Here is a 15,857-nt window from a genome sequence, read left to right as displayed (position 1 = left end):
CTCACTTTTTTGTACATTGTTATTTATGAATGAAAAAACACCAATATAAAAATAAATTTTTGAATAAAATTGAATGAATAATATTGTTGGTATTTATAACACCTTTGTCTTTAATTCTTGTTTTTACATTTGCTGAAACTAGTTATATATTCTTCACAGATTCTGTACATAAATTGTCTTGAATGCATCCAGGTCCTCCAGGCTTTCCTGGTTTACCTGGCGACCCTGGGAAGGAATGTTGCAGTCCTACACAAGGACCTTATGGGGACATGGGATATGAAGGACCACCAGGACTCCCAGGTCTGTCTAAATGTTTTTTTTTTTTGTCTGTCTGTCTCCCTAGCTAGTGTCCTTGCTAGCTACCTTTATAGTTATCATGGAGTAATAGCTCAAGCTAATATTTAGTAATCAGTGACCTAGGTCCATGATAAAGCTAATCTTCTTTAGAGGATTCTTGGGTATCACTGGCATGACTGTGTGTCAAACAAACACATGCATTGTGAGGGAATATCAGCCTGGGACATTTTGACCATGTGGCATGTTTCTCTGGGTGTGATCCAGTACACAACATCAGTGTTGAGGGCCTCATCCACTGGAGAAGGTGAAGTGTATGCCTACTTTCAGCTGGCTGTGGCAGATAGATGTTATTTTGAGAGGTGGGGATGGACCACCTTGGGTTTTGGCCGATCTGACAGCTGACTCTTCTATGCCCTTGTTTATTGGGTGTTCACTTGATACTGGAATGTTTGGACGAATTGTGGTATATTTAAAGAGTACATTTCCCAACGCAATCAATCAATATCTTTCTTGTTGTGTTTATAGGTCTACCAGGAGAACCTGGTCCTCCAGGCAGCAGCATTTCCTTAAAAGGAGACCCTGGTCTGGTTGGCTTCCCTGGGCTACCAGGTAGGAAAGGAAATAAGGGCATCCAGGGACCTTCTGGATCTCAGAACTACCCAGGAATTCATGGACCCAAAGGTACAGTCACACTGCAAGCCTGCCGCCATCATTTTTGGTGGTGTTATACAGTATATCTTCCATTGTATGTTACTATACAATGCTAGTTTTGAGCAAAACACGCAACTTGATATTATAAATTATGCCAATATCATATGGCTTTATTTAGGTTGGAATGTTATTATTGTTTATGTTGCAATATCAAAAAAATAGCAACTACAATAAAATGTTTGCAATAATCACAATTTCTATTGTTTTCATCAGCTGTCATAGAGGCATGTATAATTCATTATATAGTATATAGCATAATGATGACTATGCCATACAGTCAAGTAGTTGGACAATGAAACACATTTGCAATTTTGGCTCTGTACGTTAGCACAGTGGAAATTAAGTGAAACACTCAAGTAGTGTTTGTAGTGAAGACCTTTAGCTTTATTCAAGGGGTTTAACAAAATGATTGCACTCACCATTTAGGAATTACAGCCATTTGTATACGGAGTGCCACAAATTTCATAGCTCATACGTATTTGGACAAACTAAATATTGGGATTATTTTCAATAGAAATAATCACTTTGTGGTGCAACTGGAAAAAGAAAACTATATGCAATACTGTATGTTACACTATGCACAGCTTCTCCAATCACAGCCACAGAAGCCTTTAAGTCTTCGAGAGATGTCATCGATGCCTTGTTGGCTTTCCTCACTAGTCTTCTTCTTTTGCAGTCACTCAGGTTTTTAGCACTGCCTACTGCAGATAGATTCATCATACATTATAATACTGTTTGTATTTCTTAATGATGGATCTAAATGAAGTCAAGACATATTCACTGACTTGACTATACCCATCCCGTGAATGGCCTAAAGAAAACCAACTGTGAAAGGCAATGATTTATATTTAATTCATTCATTTATTCATTTTCTATACCTGCTTACTGTAGTTAAGGGTACACCCCACGCTGTATTGAATTATTTGCCTAAATTTGTCATCCAGAATATATTAAATGAAGAGTACTTTACAAATGTTTTAGACACATTTATTGTGTTGTAAATGTGAACAAAACATTAAAAACTCACTACATACCTGATATTTATGAATAAACATATAAAAATACTTAGTCTTTTCAATCATACACAGTTCATAAGAAATTTAGTTTGTAATTTCTTTTTAACAATCATTTAATAAAAGATAGATAACTCCTACAAAGCATTTTTTAAATTAGAGTTACAACTTGATAATGGATTATTTTATTTAGTGAAATGGAAATCCCATTTTTTTTCTTAGAATAGGAATTACATGCTTCAAATATGCTTTTTTTGTTGACCACAAAATCCACATCAAACACTACGTTTAAAAAAAAAAATAAGTTGCATAATACTGTAACACAGTACTGTGCATTAGTTTCTTCACCAATGTATATTACAGTATCATATAGGTGTTTTTGTTTCTATTTTTAATATTTCATCTGTCACTTCAGATCTTGAAAAATTATGTATTCAGTCAAAGAAAAGCTGAAAAATCCAAAACTGAATCCTTCTATATTTTAAAATAAAGACTGTTTCAGGTAACAAGGACCATTTTAAACAAGTAACAGTTTCTTCATTGCCTTTGTGACATCATGAACAAAAATATTTGTTAAAAAAACAAACAAAAAAATCTTATGTGGGATTTCAAAAACATGTGTGTCCCAAGACATTATTATTATAATTGGCACATGTGCTATAGAAGTGCTCACTGTAAAGTGCAATTTGACAGGTGAGACAGGCCCACCTGGTCCTCGGGGTTTTCCAGGATCAAGAGGTCAGCAAGGTATCCCTAGTGCAAGGGGCTTCAAAGGTGAAAGAGGGCCAGATGGAAATCAGGGTGAGTCCGTCCTATTTTGTCTGTTTAATATAGACCGATCTCCCTTGAAGCAGACTGTAAAAAAGAAAAGGTAGCTTGGGCTTTCAATAATTTTTTAAAATTTCTTTATTTTTGATTTCTAATATTAGTATTGTTATTATTATTATTAGTATTGTTACTGTCATTATTTATTACCAGTAGTATTTATTTATGTAGTTATTCATGCATCATTATTTAACTGTCTGAGGCAGAAAATAATACTGTGGCAAGAAGTACAAGTATTTCTGCATTGTACATCTTAAATTAGCGCCCAAACAAGACAACATAAAAGCTCATGCTATAAAAGCTGAACAGTGATACTTGTCAGTATACATTTTTGGTGATTAGAAAAAGGAAAACTGTCAGGGACCTGGACCCAAAAAGGCTGGACACAAAAAGCAGACTCACACATGCAGGAGTTGGAGTAAGAAAAAGGCTTCATATTGAGAACAGGCAGAGGTTACAGGCAGCTGTGAGACAGGGGCATAGTCCAACACACAGAGGTGGAGTCCAAGACGGAGGCAAGAGCAAAGTCCAAAAATCAAAGCGGGGTCATACAGAGCAAGGCAAAAGAACAATGGCAAGTAACAAAGTCTGGAATGAGGGCAGAAGCACAACAAACTAGCAGAGAACATTGGACAAACAGGGTTTAAATACACTGGTGGTAAATTAGACATGTTTGGAGAACATTCAGGAAAAGTGGGTGTGGTGAGATGAATCAAAGATGACAGAAGATAGGAGGCAAGTGAGTGCAGTAAGACAAAGCAGACAGAATTACAACAAAGATGAGAGAGGCTGGTGCAAGATAGTGCAGTAAACCAAAGCAGACAGAATTAGAATGGAGGTGAGGGAAGCTGGTGCAAGATAGTGCAGTAAGACAAAAAAGTAAAATCCCTTTGGCTGCTCCCTTGTTTGCACTCGGGGTCGCCACGCATGTTGAATTGGCACAGGTTTTAAGACAGATGCCCTTCCTGACGCAACTCCACATTACATGGAGAAATGTGCCAGGGGTGGGATTTGAACCCGGAGCCTTCTGAACTGAAACCAAGCGCATTAACCACTTGGCCACCACCCCTGCTAGTAAGACAAAGACAACATCCCAATAATAATACAAAGTGAGTGCAAAACCCACACATTGAGTGATTGAATTGATCAAATTCATTTAGTAAAGTAATGCACAAAATACATACGTATTTGCCCATTAAAGTACACAGACAGCACAAGAAAGCGAGAAACATTTGTTTCCATTGTGGTCCAGTGGATCACAATTGAATTGTGGTCCGGAATGGAATGGTCCGGAGTGGAATGGAATGAAAGGAACAAATAATCAAACCAGGAACCAAATGTAAAAACTGAAAAGAGATCAACAAGAAGAGGGAAGGCTAATGGGCCTTTCACACCAGAAGTGTCAGCCACGACAGAAGCGTCACAAATCGGTGTACAAAGCATTATTTTCAATGAGATGCTTTGCGTCAGAAACCAGACTTAAAGCGACGCTTCACCGGGAGCGCGTGTTGCTGCTTGTCATCAAGCTGCCGCAGTTCAAGTTCAACCCAATCCAACTTTCCCTGCTGTGAGCTGTGACGTAGCGTTGCACTGTCCAATAGAAACAAGGCATCAGGCCAAAACACGGAAGACTACAATGCAGAAACCACTGATCTGTATATAACACTGTTATATACAGATCAGTGACAGACACGTGTCACAGAACTGCAGAAAATCCTTGCAAATGTTTTAACCTCAAAATTAATTTCTGATTACTGTTAAAAAGTTTCTTACATTAGAACACTTGCAATTAAAATAGTAAAAAAAGTAAAATAAATTTTTTTAGAAACCTTTCTTCATCTATAAATTAAAATCATCACTTACCTGTTATTTCAGATGAGATGGTTTCTTGTTTAACATAAGGAACCTTGGGCATTTATTTTTAGAGAAATAAAGGCATGGAAATGTGTAGATTTTTAAGTCTGACAGATTATTCATATCTAATTTCAACAATAAAAACAGACACTGTAAATAAATACAAATGTTTATTATACGAGGTCTATTAGAAAAGTATCCAACCTTATTATTTTTTTCAAAAACCATATGGATTTGAATCACGTGTGATTACATCAGACATGCTTGAACCCTTGTGGGCATGCAAGAGTTTTTTTTTTTACGCCTGTTGGTTACGTCATTCGCCTGTGGGCAGTCTTTGAGTGAGGAGTCGTCCACCCTCTCGTCGATTTTTTTTTTTTTTTTTTTTTCATTGTTTAGGAATGGCTCAGAGACTGCTGCTTTGTTTGATCAAAAATTTTTTCAAAACTGTAAGGCACAACTGAGTGGACACCATTCGATAAATTCAGCTGGTTTTCGGTAAAAATTTTAACGGCTGATGAGAGATTTTGGTCTGGTAGTGTCGCCGTAAGGACGGCCCACGGCGCCTGACGGCGATCTGCGCTTCGAGGCGGCAGCGTCTCGCCGTTTCAAGTTGAAAACTTCCACATTTCAGGCTCTGTTGACCCAGTAAGTCGTCAGAGAACAGAGAACTTTCAGAAGAAGTCGGCATGAGGAGTTTATTCGGACATTCCATTGTTAACGGACATTTTGTAATGAAAGAACGTGCGGGCAGAGTCGCATGTCAGGCCGGACCCGACCGCGGGGGGTCGCGACAGAAAAAACACCTCCGTTGGAAACCTTAACGGGCAAGTTGGAACATGCCCAAGCTGTTAAACAATTTCTCAGTTACTCACTTGTTGAAAGCCATCAAAAGCCGCCTGAATTTTACAAATGGTTTTCAACACGGAGGTGTTTTTCCTGTCGCGGCGCACACAGATTTGCTGAGTCGTCACGGAAACGACTCGGCGAATTTGCACGCACGTCTTTCATTAAAAAATGTCCTTAAACAGTGGAATGTCCGCATAAAGTCTTCATGCCAGCCTCTTCTGAATCTTCTCTGTTCTCTCACGACGTCCTGGGTGAATTAAGCCTTAAAGTAGGATGTTTTCAGCTCGAAACAGGCCGACGACGGCGCCTGGAAGCGCTGCATGACGTCCCGCTCCGTGGGAAGTCCTTACAGCGAAAGAAACACCCCATAATCTCTCATCAGCCGTTAAACTTTTCACCGAAAACCAGCTTAATTTCTCGAATAGTGTCCACTCGGATATTCCTCACAGGTCCAGAAAAATTTTTGATAAAGCAACGGGCGCCGTCTCGAGCAGCGTGTGAAACAAAGGAATTCAGCCGAGAGGGCGGGACCACATCTCACTCAAGGCCTGCCCACATGGAAATGACGTCACCGGCACGCGTGAAAAAACTCATGCATGCGCACGAGGGTTCAAGCATGATTGGTGTAATCGCACGTCATTCAAATCCATATAGTTAAAAAAAATGAAAGGGTCGGTTTATTATCTAATAGACCTCGTAAATGCAACAGGAGATGAGTTACAGTGACTGCATTATGATTGTAAATTATGTGATGTAAACCTCATGATGAAATCTTTTTTTTTAATTGAGTCATTTCAACTTTTACTTATGTCAGCATATGTGTTTGCCTTTAATGTTGTGATCAAGACAGAGTAATTTCTAAAATATGAATTTGACTAGTGATGTGAATGTTTTAAAATTGTGCACAATAACGGCAGGGCTGTGGAAATGTCTTTTGACTGAACTTTGACTTTATGACTTTTTGACTTTGACTTTTTAAAAAATGAAATAGTTGCTGTTTAAAGAGCCTTTGTTTTATTTAGAAGTGTAGAAGCAGGTGTTGGTTTGCTGGACTTTCAGGACATTTAACCAGATGAAGGTCTCTTCTGCAGCTTTGACCTCTCTTGGAGTTGTTCAAGACACTTTTCTCCCATTTTGAAGAGCAGAGATGTTTTCTTCTGACTGGACTTCGTGGTGTTCAGCTCATCACTGGATGTCTTTGAAGTGCGTCTGTATTTAGGTTGCCTGCAGCAAATGTTCCTAATTGTGGCACAAATAAAAAAAAAAATCTTAAAATATAAAGAAACACTGAACAGCGAAAAAAAACAAAAACAAAAAAACAGAAAAAGCGCTCTGAAAAAAATCCAAGTTATTTAAAGTTGAGCTTGTTGTGGTCTCAGAAGAAACAACAACAAAAAAAAGCTGTAGCTTTATTTGTTAAAAATAAAAATAGACTGAACCATTTACAAATTAAAGCGTTCACTCAGCTCAATTGTGCTAAAAGGATAAGCTAACATTAGCCAAACATCAGCAGTGAAGTAACGTCACATTTTATTTTTAAATTATTCTCACCTCAGATTAGGTTATAGAACTCAGATCCGTTGATCAAACTGGGTGTTTGTATATATCCAAAAGTGAGAAATTTCGGCGTTAGTGGGTTGCCTCCACCACCACGGCTCCGTGTCTTCCTCTGCCCCGGAATGAAGCCTGAACTCCGGCTCCTCTGTGTGGCTTTGCACGCTGTTGCGGTTTGATCAATACCCCATCAAGTCATCAGTCTTCCCTCGGCTTGGCATAACTCCAAAAAGTAGCTGAAAAAAGATGATGGCCGTTGATGGGAGACTCATTCAACTGCTGTTTTTTAAAGCTTTTTTTTTGTGATGTACAGACGCAAATCCAAGATGGTGATCACTCAGCTTTCTTGGGCTTTGGAAAAAGTCAGTGTGATGTAGAACTCTCCGCCCCCCTTGCCGCATCCAAAGCAATGCATCTGAAGTCACTGCCACATGTTAATCTGAAAGGCCCTTAAGACTAAACTAGGACAGAACTAACAATGTGGCAGAAGTATAACACATAGATAATACAACCAATGATTCAAATATAATAACAGGAAATCAAAGACTTGGACAAAACAAAAGATCAAAGAGTGGGACAGTGGAAGCAAAGAGGGAACAAACCATAATATAAGTCCGGACAAGGGGCAGACCATGACAAAAACAATTTACTGTCTGCATATAACTTTGAGAAAATGTAATCCAGAACTGCCTGAATTAAAATGTTTTTTTTTTTTGGTTCCAATGTAATCTGTTTGAAATGTATTATTTACTCATCACAGTTGACTTTAATTAGTGGATGGACTTTTGACATTTTACATCACCATATATCTTTCTGCAGGTGTCAAAGGTCCCCCAGGTGATCTCATCACAGAACCCCCCAGGCTTGGTACTCCAGGACCCCCAGGACCACGTGGTCCCTCTGGACCTGAGGGATTCCCCGGTGATCCAGGCTCTCCTGGGACTCCAGGCCATAAAGGTAAGATATCCCAATATCTCCATGACTGGATGGGAATGTGTCAACCTTCTGATATGTACAGTCCTAGTCAGCTGCTGGCACCCCTGAATTCTAATGACAGAATATAAATATGTTCAGAAATAAATGCAGATAAACTAAAGTTAAGTACTTTCAGCTTCTACCTTTTTTCCCCTCAGGGTTGCCACAGCAGATCCAATATGGATCTGCATTTTGATTTAGCAAAAGTTTAATGCAAGATGTTCTTACTGATGCAACTCCAATTTACTTGGAGAATGGGCACAGGTGGTCCTGAATCGGGAAGCTTTTGTTTTGGAAGCAAGTGCACTGACAGTTTGACCAGAATACAGAAACTTGTGAAAATGTCTGAAATGAACTACAACCAAAAAAAAAAAAAGCCTTCTTGCAGTCAAAAAGAAAATGGCATAAAATTTACATGTGGCATAGCGAGTTATGCACACTTTGATGAATTTGCACTAAATCGTCATTTTCACAGCCAGTCTTCATTAGACAAATCAAGGTTATAGAAAATGAATGAATGAACAATTGTACAAAGTTGTTTTATTTGCATTTATTTGTGAACATCTGTTCAATTCTGTACTTAAATTCAAGGGTACCAATAACTCTATACCAGTAACTCTTCTGTATGTTTTGATGGCTTTGTTTCTATATGTGTTTTAGGAGAGAAAGGGCCTATCGGGTGTTTAGGTCTCCCTGGTATACGTGGTCCTCCTGGCCTTGATGGTCCTGTTGGTGACCCAGGAGTGGCTGGTCAGCGAGGACCTACTGGACCCAAAGGTAAATCATCACTAAGTTCATTGTAAATTCCTTTCAATCCAGAATACTCAAAAGAGTATTTTGATGAGAAAAGCAGAGGATTTCAAGCCAAAAAACCCACAAAACCAAAGTCAAGACCCACAGTCACACACTAGTTCTACAATCATGCTGTGGGACTGTTTTGTTGCCATTGGAAATGTTGCATTGCAGAAACTGAATTGAAAAGTAAAGAAGGAAGATTAGGTCAAAATTCTTTAGCACAACCTCGAACCATCAGCTAGAAGGTTGAAGCTTGGATGCCCTTAGATATTAAGGATATGGGTATAGGAATTGTGAAAAGATACCTCAAAAATTGTTTTAAAATTAAGAAATCAAACTAAAATTTCAGGACTGGAATGTCATTCCTAAAACCTTGACATCAACCCTTTTGACAAAACATTATACTAAAAAGAAAAGTCTGTGCTTAAAAGCCAGCAAATGCACAGAATGAGGAAAAGTTGTCAAATAATCAAATATCCAGGTCAAATAAATGAAGCGTAGGCCATAATTTAAAATTCATGGCCGGTTTTTACTTTTCTTCTTCTTATAATTCTTCTTCTTTTTCTTCTTCTTCTTCTTATTAATATGTACGAGGTCTGTTAGAAAAGTAACGGACCTTTTTATTTTATGCAAAAAATATATGGATTTGATTCATATGTTTTTACGTCAGCCAAGCTTGAACCTTCGTGCGCGTGCGTGAGTTTTTTCACGCCTGTCGGTTGTGTCGTTTGCCTGTGGGCAGGCTTTAAGTGAGCACTGGTCCACCCCCCTCGTCGGATTTTTATTGTCAGGGAAATGGTGGAATAATTTGGGCTTTGCTCCATCAGAATTTTTTCAGAAACTGTTAGAGACAGGCAGCTGTAAACCATTCGGAAAATTCATTTGGCTTTCGGTGAAAATTTTTGGGGCTTCACAGAGATTGAGTGTTACTACCGTTTTAATGACAGCCCACAATGGCGCGCGCCGCGCTCCGAGCCATGATCGACAGGCAGAAACGACCATTTAATTTCTAAACAGATGGCTGTATGGCTCTGGGACCATCGTGTGCAATTTCTCTGGTTATCACAAGAGCTGGACATCAGCCATTTTCCGGCAGATTTCACTTTTAACAAGAGATTTTGTCATGGAAAGCCGCGCGGAGGCTTCGCGCGTCACGACGGGTTCGCTGATGGAGCGAGACAAAGAACACCTCCGTTTTGGAGTGTCAGAGGACAATTTGGGACAAGCCCAGCTCTCCACAATTTCTCTTATACTCACTCGACTGGTAAGCCACTGAAAGCCGAGATAGGCATGTCCCAGCTTGTCCTCTGACACTCCAAAACGGAGGTGTTCTTTGTCTCGCTCCATCAGCGAACCCGTCATGACGCGCGGCTTTCCATGACAAAATCTCTTGTTAAAAGTGAAATCTGCTGGAAAATGGCTGATGTCCAGCTCTTGTGATAACCAGAGAAATTGCACACGATGGTCCCGGAGCCATACAGCGATCTGTTTAGAAATGAAATGGTCGTTTCTGCCTGTCGATCGCGGCTCGGAGCGCGGCGCGCCGTGTGCCATTGTGGGCCGTCCTTAAAGCGGTAGTAACACTCCTTAATCTCTGTGAAGCCCAAAAAATTTTCACCGAAAGCCAAATGAATTTTGCGAATGGTTTCCAGCTGCCTGTCTCTAACAGTTTCTGAAAAAATTCTGATGGAGCAAAGCCCAAATCATTCCGCCTTTTCCCTGACAATAAAAATCCTACGAGGGGGGTGGACCAGTGCTCACTCAAAGCCTGCCCACAGACAATTGATGCAACCGACAGGCGTGGAAAAACTCACGCATGCCCACGAAGGTTCAAGGTTGGCTGACGTAAAAACATATGAATCAAATCCATATATTTTTTGCATAAAATAAAAAGGTCCGTTACTTTTCTACCAGACCTCGTATATGTCTCAGACATGAATGAGCTAAGCTCTTCAGCATCTCACCATGTCATTTCGGTCCATCACACTTTATTTTCAGTAAATATGCTGGAAGCATAATCATGGTAAACATCTTCTGCTTCTGGGGGCTTGGCCCCCCAGATCCCTCAACTACAGCCCTTGTAACCCCCTGTCACTTTAAGCATTTTCTTTATTTGCATTCTCACATGCCTGGAAAAAGAGTCCCCACCATCTCATTTCAGTCCATCACACTTGATTTTCAATAAATATACTGGGAGCATAATCATGGCAAAAACCGTCTGATTCTGTGGGGCTTGGCCCCCCCAGACCCCCAACTATGGCCCTCTTTAACCCCATGCCACTTGAAACATTTCCTAAACTTTTGTTTTCAGTAAATGCTTATGAGGAGCATATGCATGGCTAAAAATCTAACTCTAACCCCAAACTACACCCCACTTCTCCCCCTGCCACTTTAAGCATTTTTTTTTATGTTGATGTAAATTCAGTTTCTAACTTTTCAGCTACTTTACAGTCGAGCTGCACAATATGGCCAAATTACCTGAACTTTTGACATTTCCTGTTTCACTGTGGACTCAAAATTTGGCACTTCCTGTTTGGGACTCCCTGTACCATGAGCTGCGTGTCACTTTGCTTGTATTATTACATTCTTCTTCTTCTTCTTATTATTATATTTTTTATCCATTTTAAACTATATTACAAATTAAAAGTCAAAGTGTTTTTAAAATGTATTTTTAATGATCTCTCATGGCCCACCTGAATTACATTCATGGCCAACGAAGGGGTCACGGCTCAGTATCCACATTTTGAGTATCATTGGGTGAAAGCATATGAAAACAAATATTGGGTGTGCTGTATGTATATTTTTGAGCTTGCAAATTTTTCTCCATGTTTGGAAAACTTACAATCAGGTCAGGTTCTGAATTGTTTTGTTTTGTGACAAATAAGTGTTCTACTCTTTCCCCCCCCCATAAAACAACATTTAAATAACACTGAAATCACAAGACTGCTTTGCATAAATGTCCTTTACTTTAGCCGAAGAATAAGTTTTGGCTGAGCTTTACCTTCCTTCCATCACCCTTGGTTGCTGTTTGACTATTCTACCCTACAGGTATTCTTGGAAGACCTGGTGAGTTAGGAAAGCCAGGCCATATGAGGAGACAGAAGTCCAGTTTCCTGCTGGTTATTCACAGCCAGTCAGTTCTGGTACCAACATGCCCGGAGGGAAGCAGTCAGCTTTGGACTGGCTACAGTTTGGTCTACCTGGAGGGGCAGGAGAAGGCTCATTCGCAAGATCTGGGTAAGAAGGGTCCATCAACTACACTGTAAAGAATTGACTGTGCAATTTAGAGTAAATTCCTGGTAAAATGTTATTAAAGTATTGTAAAAAAAGGTTTAATGCAATATTACAATATATCTTGTACAGGTTTATGTGGTATAATGATTACAGTAACTATTTATTTACATAAAAACAACAATTAATTGCAGTCTATGTAGTTTACAAAATCATCCAGTTTACAGCTGTTGATACACAATACAATGTGATGGTAAAATATTTTTAGAGTTCTTCTTTCTGGTGGGATTTACCTGTTTGTGATCCATCCAGTTTTACACAAGATGCCCTTCCATATATATAGTGGATGTGAACCCAGAACCTTGTTGCTCAGAGGGAAGAATGCTAACCGCTGCACTGTCATGCTGTTGTTAGTAAATTGTAGTGCCGGTGAGAAACCCATGCAACCAAGGGGAGAACTTGGAAAGCCCACCCAATTAGTAGAGTAGAACCCATGACCTCCTAGCTATGAGGCAAGAGTGCTAACCACCATGCTGAAATGTTTTGTCAGTGAAGTTGTATTTTTTGGCATTAAGATCTCAGCAAATTATATCAAATATGTAGTGTTTTCAGGGAGACCAGGGGTCTGTTCCACAAAACAGGATTACCAAATAAGCCAGGCTTATTTTGTTAGTCTGGTTTATTTTCTTTGGAAAATAAACAAAAAATAGTTATTTCAGTAGTACATAAGGATCCGGCATATAAACCTAATACCGAATAGCCCATCCATATAGTAACATCAAAAACAAAACAACCCTAAAGTCCCTTTGTACTTCTGCAATGATAGCAGGTCATCTTCATTTATATAGTGCCAACTCACAACAAAGCTGCCTCAAGGCGCTTCACACAAGTAAGGTCTAACTTACCAATTCCTAGAGCAAGCACACAGGCGACAGTGTTAAGGAAAATCTCCCTCTGATGATTTGAGGAAGAAACCTCAAGCAGACCAGACTCAAAGGGGTGAGCTTCTGCTTGAGCCATGCTACTGACACAATTGACAATACAAATATACAGGAAATTCTGGGAGTCAGCATGGCCAAACACCTCTGTCCAGCAACCGTCCCGATTCCATAAAGTCTTCCCTGGTGTTTGTTGAACTCAAAGGCTGAGGACCCAGAGATATGATCACCACTACTGAGAGAAGTGAAGGTCCTTTCAAGTTTAACACTTTTACTGCAAACACATACACTTCTGATGACTGAGTCCAGGAAGTCATTGAAAGCCTGGATCTTAGTATTGATGCAGGACAATCACAAACCCAGACACTTTCTGTCTTCACTCAGCTTCTCAAGTGAAGAAATCAGAGTATCCATTTTTTTTCCACAAAGAACACAGCGCTGGATGTGAAGTCAAGGTCAGTAAACCTTTTCTCGCCAACATCAGAACCCGGCTGCTGTTTTTCACAACCCTACCCAGAACCCAGTCCATGCAAGCAGGAAGCAGAACATATCCTTGATAAATGGTTTCCTCCCACCATCAAAATGTACACATTAGTGTCGTGCTCCTTTTTCTGCCCTTGACCATAGCAGCATGTCTCAATCAGGAGTTGGTCCTCGGGGAAGCAGACCATGGCTGCCCACTGTTCTTTGTGGTTGGATTGACTAACTGACTGATTGGATGAATGCAGATAATTTCATTGTATGTATGATGATAAGAACTTTTCTTTTTTTTCTTCTTTCCCTTTTGTTCTTCTGCTTTCTTTTTCTTTCTTTTCTATTATTTTTGTCCTCTCCTAGGCCAGGCGGGCTCTTGCCTGCCCGTTTTCTCCACCATGCCTTTCTCCTACTGCAACACTGCTGCCTGTCACTACGCAAGTCGCAATGACAGATCCTATTGGCTCTCCACCAATGCATCTGTGACAATGATGCCCCTCTTCGGCCAAGATATTGCCTTACACATTAGCCGCTGTTTGGTATGTGAGACAGCCACACCAGCGGTGGCTTTTCACAGTCAAGATCAAACAGCTGCCTTATGTCCACCTGGTTGGAGGAGTCTTTGGATGGGCTACTCTTTCCTCATGGTGAGTATGGTTCTTTTTTGCAGACAGACTAAGACCTCTGTATTTCACCCTTCACCTGACACAGTTATGGTTTTCACACTCATCGCCCACATGCTCTAAATCATGAGGTCACATTCACATGTTGGTCTAATAATGGAGTGCTGTTATTCAGAAGATACAGGTATTGATTGGTGTTTTCTCATTACTGCATCATTGGACCATGAAACTGAACTGAAAACAAAAATGATCAGTGAAGTAAAAGTAATGACAATTAATGACAAATGGAAAAAAACAACAACAAAAAGCAACAAGAACTATGGTTCGCACCATATTGTTACTCAGGCCTTCCTCCTCTCCAAGACTGGGGGTGGGGTCCATTTTCACAGGGGGATAGGCCGCTGTTAACACATCATTAAGTTTTGTAATAACCCATACACTGACACATAAATAAAACACTATCACACACTCCAACCTGAACAGACAAAGAAAAATTCACTCACTCACTCCATATGCCAAAGAGTGCAGAGTGTACCACAGTATAAGTGAACAGTTTTTACCTTACTGTTAACAGTGCTGCAAGCATCATGTCTCACTGTGGGCTTGCACCTTCTAAGCAATAAGCAAGCTTCACACTTAGCAGTGGAAGCATTAGGTGTTAATGCAACCTGCATAGCTGTCACTACACTTGAGACAATTGCAGTAACAGTGCTTTGTAGTACGATTACCTGTTGCATTTGTGTACATCATGCAGGCAAAAACCATTCTCACCACAAACTCTCTTTTCAGCATTCCCTCTAAATAGCAATGAGCTAGAACTTGGCACATTCCAGCATTAAGGCAATGACAGGTGCTGTTTGGTTGATTTTACATTTTGGCTGCAACACGACTAATTCATCCCTGTTTGTGCCCAGTGCCCTGATTTGAACTGACATTTCCTGCAAACAGAATTGTCTTGGTGGACTTTCACCAGATCCACTTACACCATGCCTTAAACTTTCACAGTCAAAATAGGATCCTGAAAGTTAAACAGAAGCATTTGGGTGCATAACAGCAATAAAAGTTATATACTGAAAAAAAAAGGCAAATAAATTGCATCTAAGACACTGGTTTCCTTTTCAATTAATATAAAGTTCCTGAAATGTGCACTGCTGTCTTGTCTCCAGCACACAGGAGCAGGTGATGAAGGTGGTGGCCAGTCTCTGATGTCTTCAGGGAGCTGCCTTCAGCATTTCCAAACTCATGCCGTCATAGAGTGCCAGGGCGCTCGGGGTTCCTGTCACTACTTTGCCAACCTTTACAGCTTTTGGCTGACTAGTGTTAAGCAAACAGAGCAGTTCATCACCCCGAGACCTGGGATCATCAAAGCAGACCAAGAAAAGCAAGACAAGGCCAGTCGGTGTCACGTCTGCACCAGAGAATGATGAAGGTCTCAGGGTTTGTCCTCCATGTCTGTCTTTTTAACTTTTACACAACAAACTTATTGCTATATCATATTTTGAGGCATTTTGTTTGAAATTATAATTTTATATTTACAAAAGTCATTTTCATACTGTTTGTTTTAATATCTCACTACATTTCGGTGCTATTTCAGATTAAAAGAGCTGTTAAATTTGTTGCTTTACCACGTTCAGTGTTTAATACAAGGTGATGTCTCTAACAAACCAAAAATATTAAACTTATTTCCTTCTTGTCTTAGTTTGCTCTTCCAATAACAC

At 39.9% G+C, this 15,857-nt stretch overlaps 1 protein-coding gene across 1 annotated transcript in view; it reads left to right on the top strand.

The window, feature by feature from the left end:
• The window catches only part of LOC117521266 (collagen alpha-4(IV) chain-like), a 63,116-nt gene extending 47,495 nt beyond the window's left edge, over nt 1–15,621 (top strand). Inside the window, exons 39-46 of the mRNA XM_034182594.1 lie at nt 193–300; nt 823–978; nt 2,715–2,822; nt 7,923–8,060; nt 8,739–8,855; nt 11,922–12,110; nt 13,880–14,163; nt 15,306–15,621. Coding sequence (XP_034038485.1) covers nt 193–300; nt 823–978; nt 2,715–2,822; nt 7,923–8,060; nt 8,739–8,855; nt 11,922–12,110; nt 13,880–14,163; nt 15,306–15,563 — 1,358 coding nt within the window. The 3' untranslated portion in view covers nt 15,564–15,621. The remainder of the gene's footprint in view (nt 1–192; nt 301–822; nt 979–2,714; nt 2,823–7,922; nt 8,061–8,738; nt 8,856–11,921; nt 12,111–13,879; nt 14,164–15,305) is intronic.
• Nucleotides 15,622–15,857: the final 236 nt, after the last annotated feature.

This window comes from Thalassophryne amazonica, chromosome 12 (genome assembly GCF_902500255.1).
Source record: "Thalassophryne amazonica chromosome 12, fThaAma1.1, whole genome shotgun sequence".
NCBI classification, from domain to species: Eukaryota; Metazoa; Chordata; class Actinopteri; order Batrachoidiformes; family Batrachoididae; genus Thalassophryne; species Thalassophryne amazonica.
The sequence above is the reverse complement of the archived record's forward strand: the minus strand, read 5'-3'. Positions and strand labels throughout refer to the sequence as shown.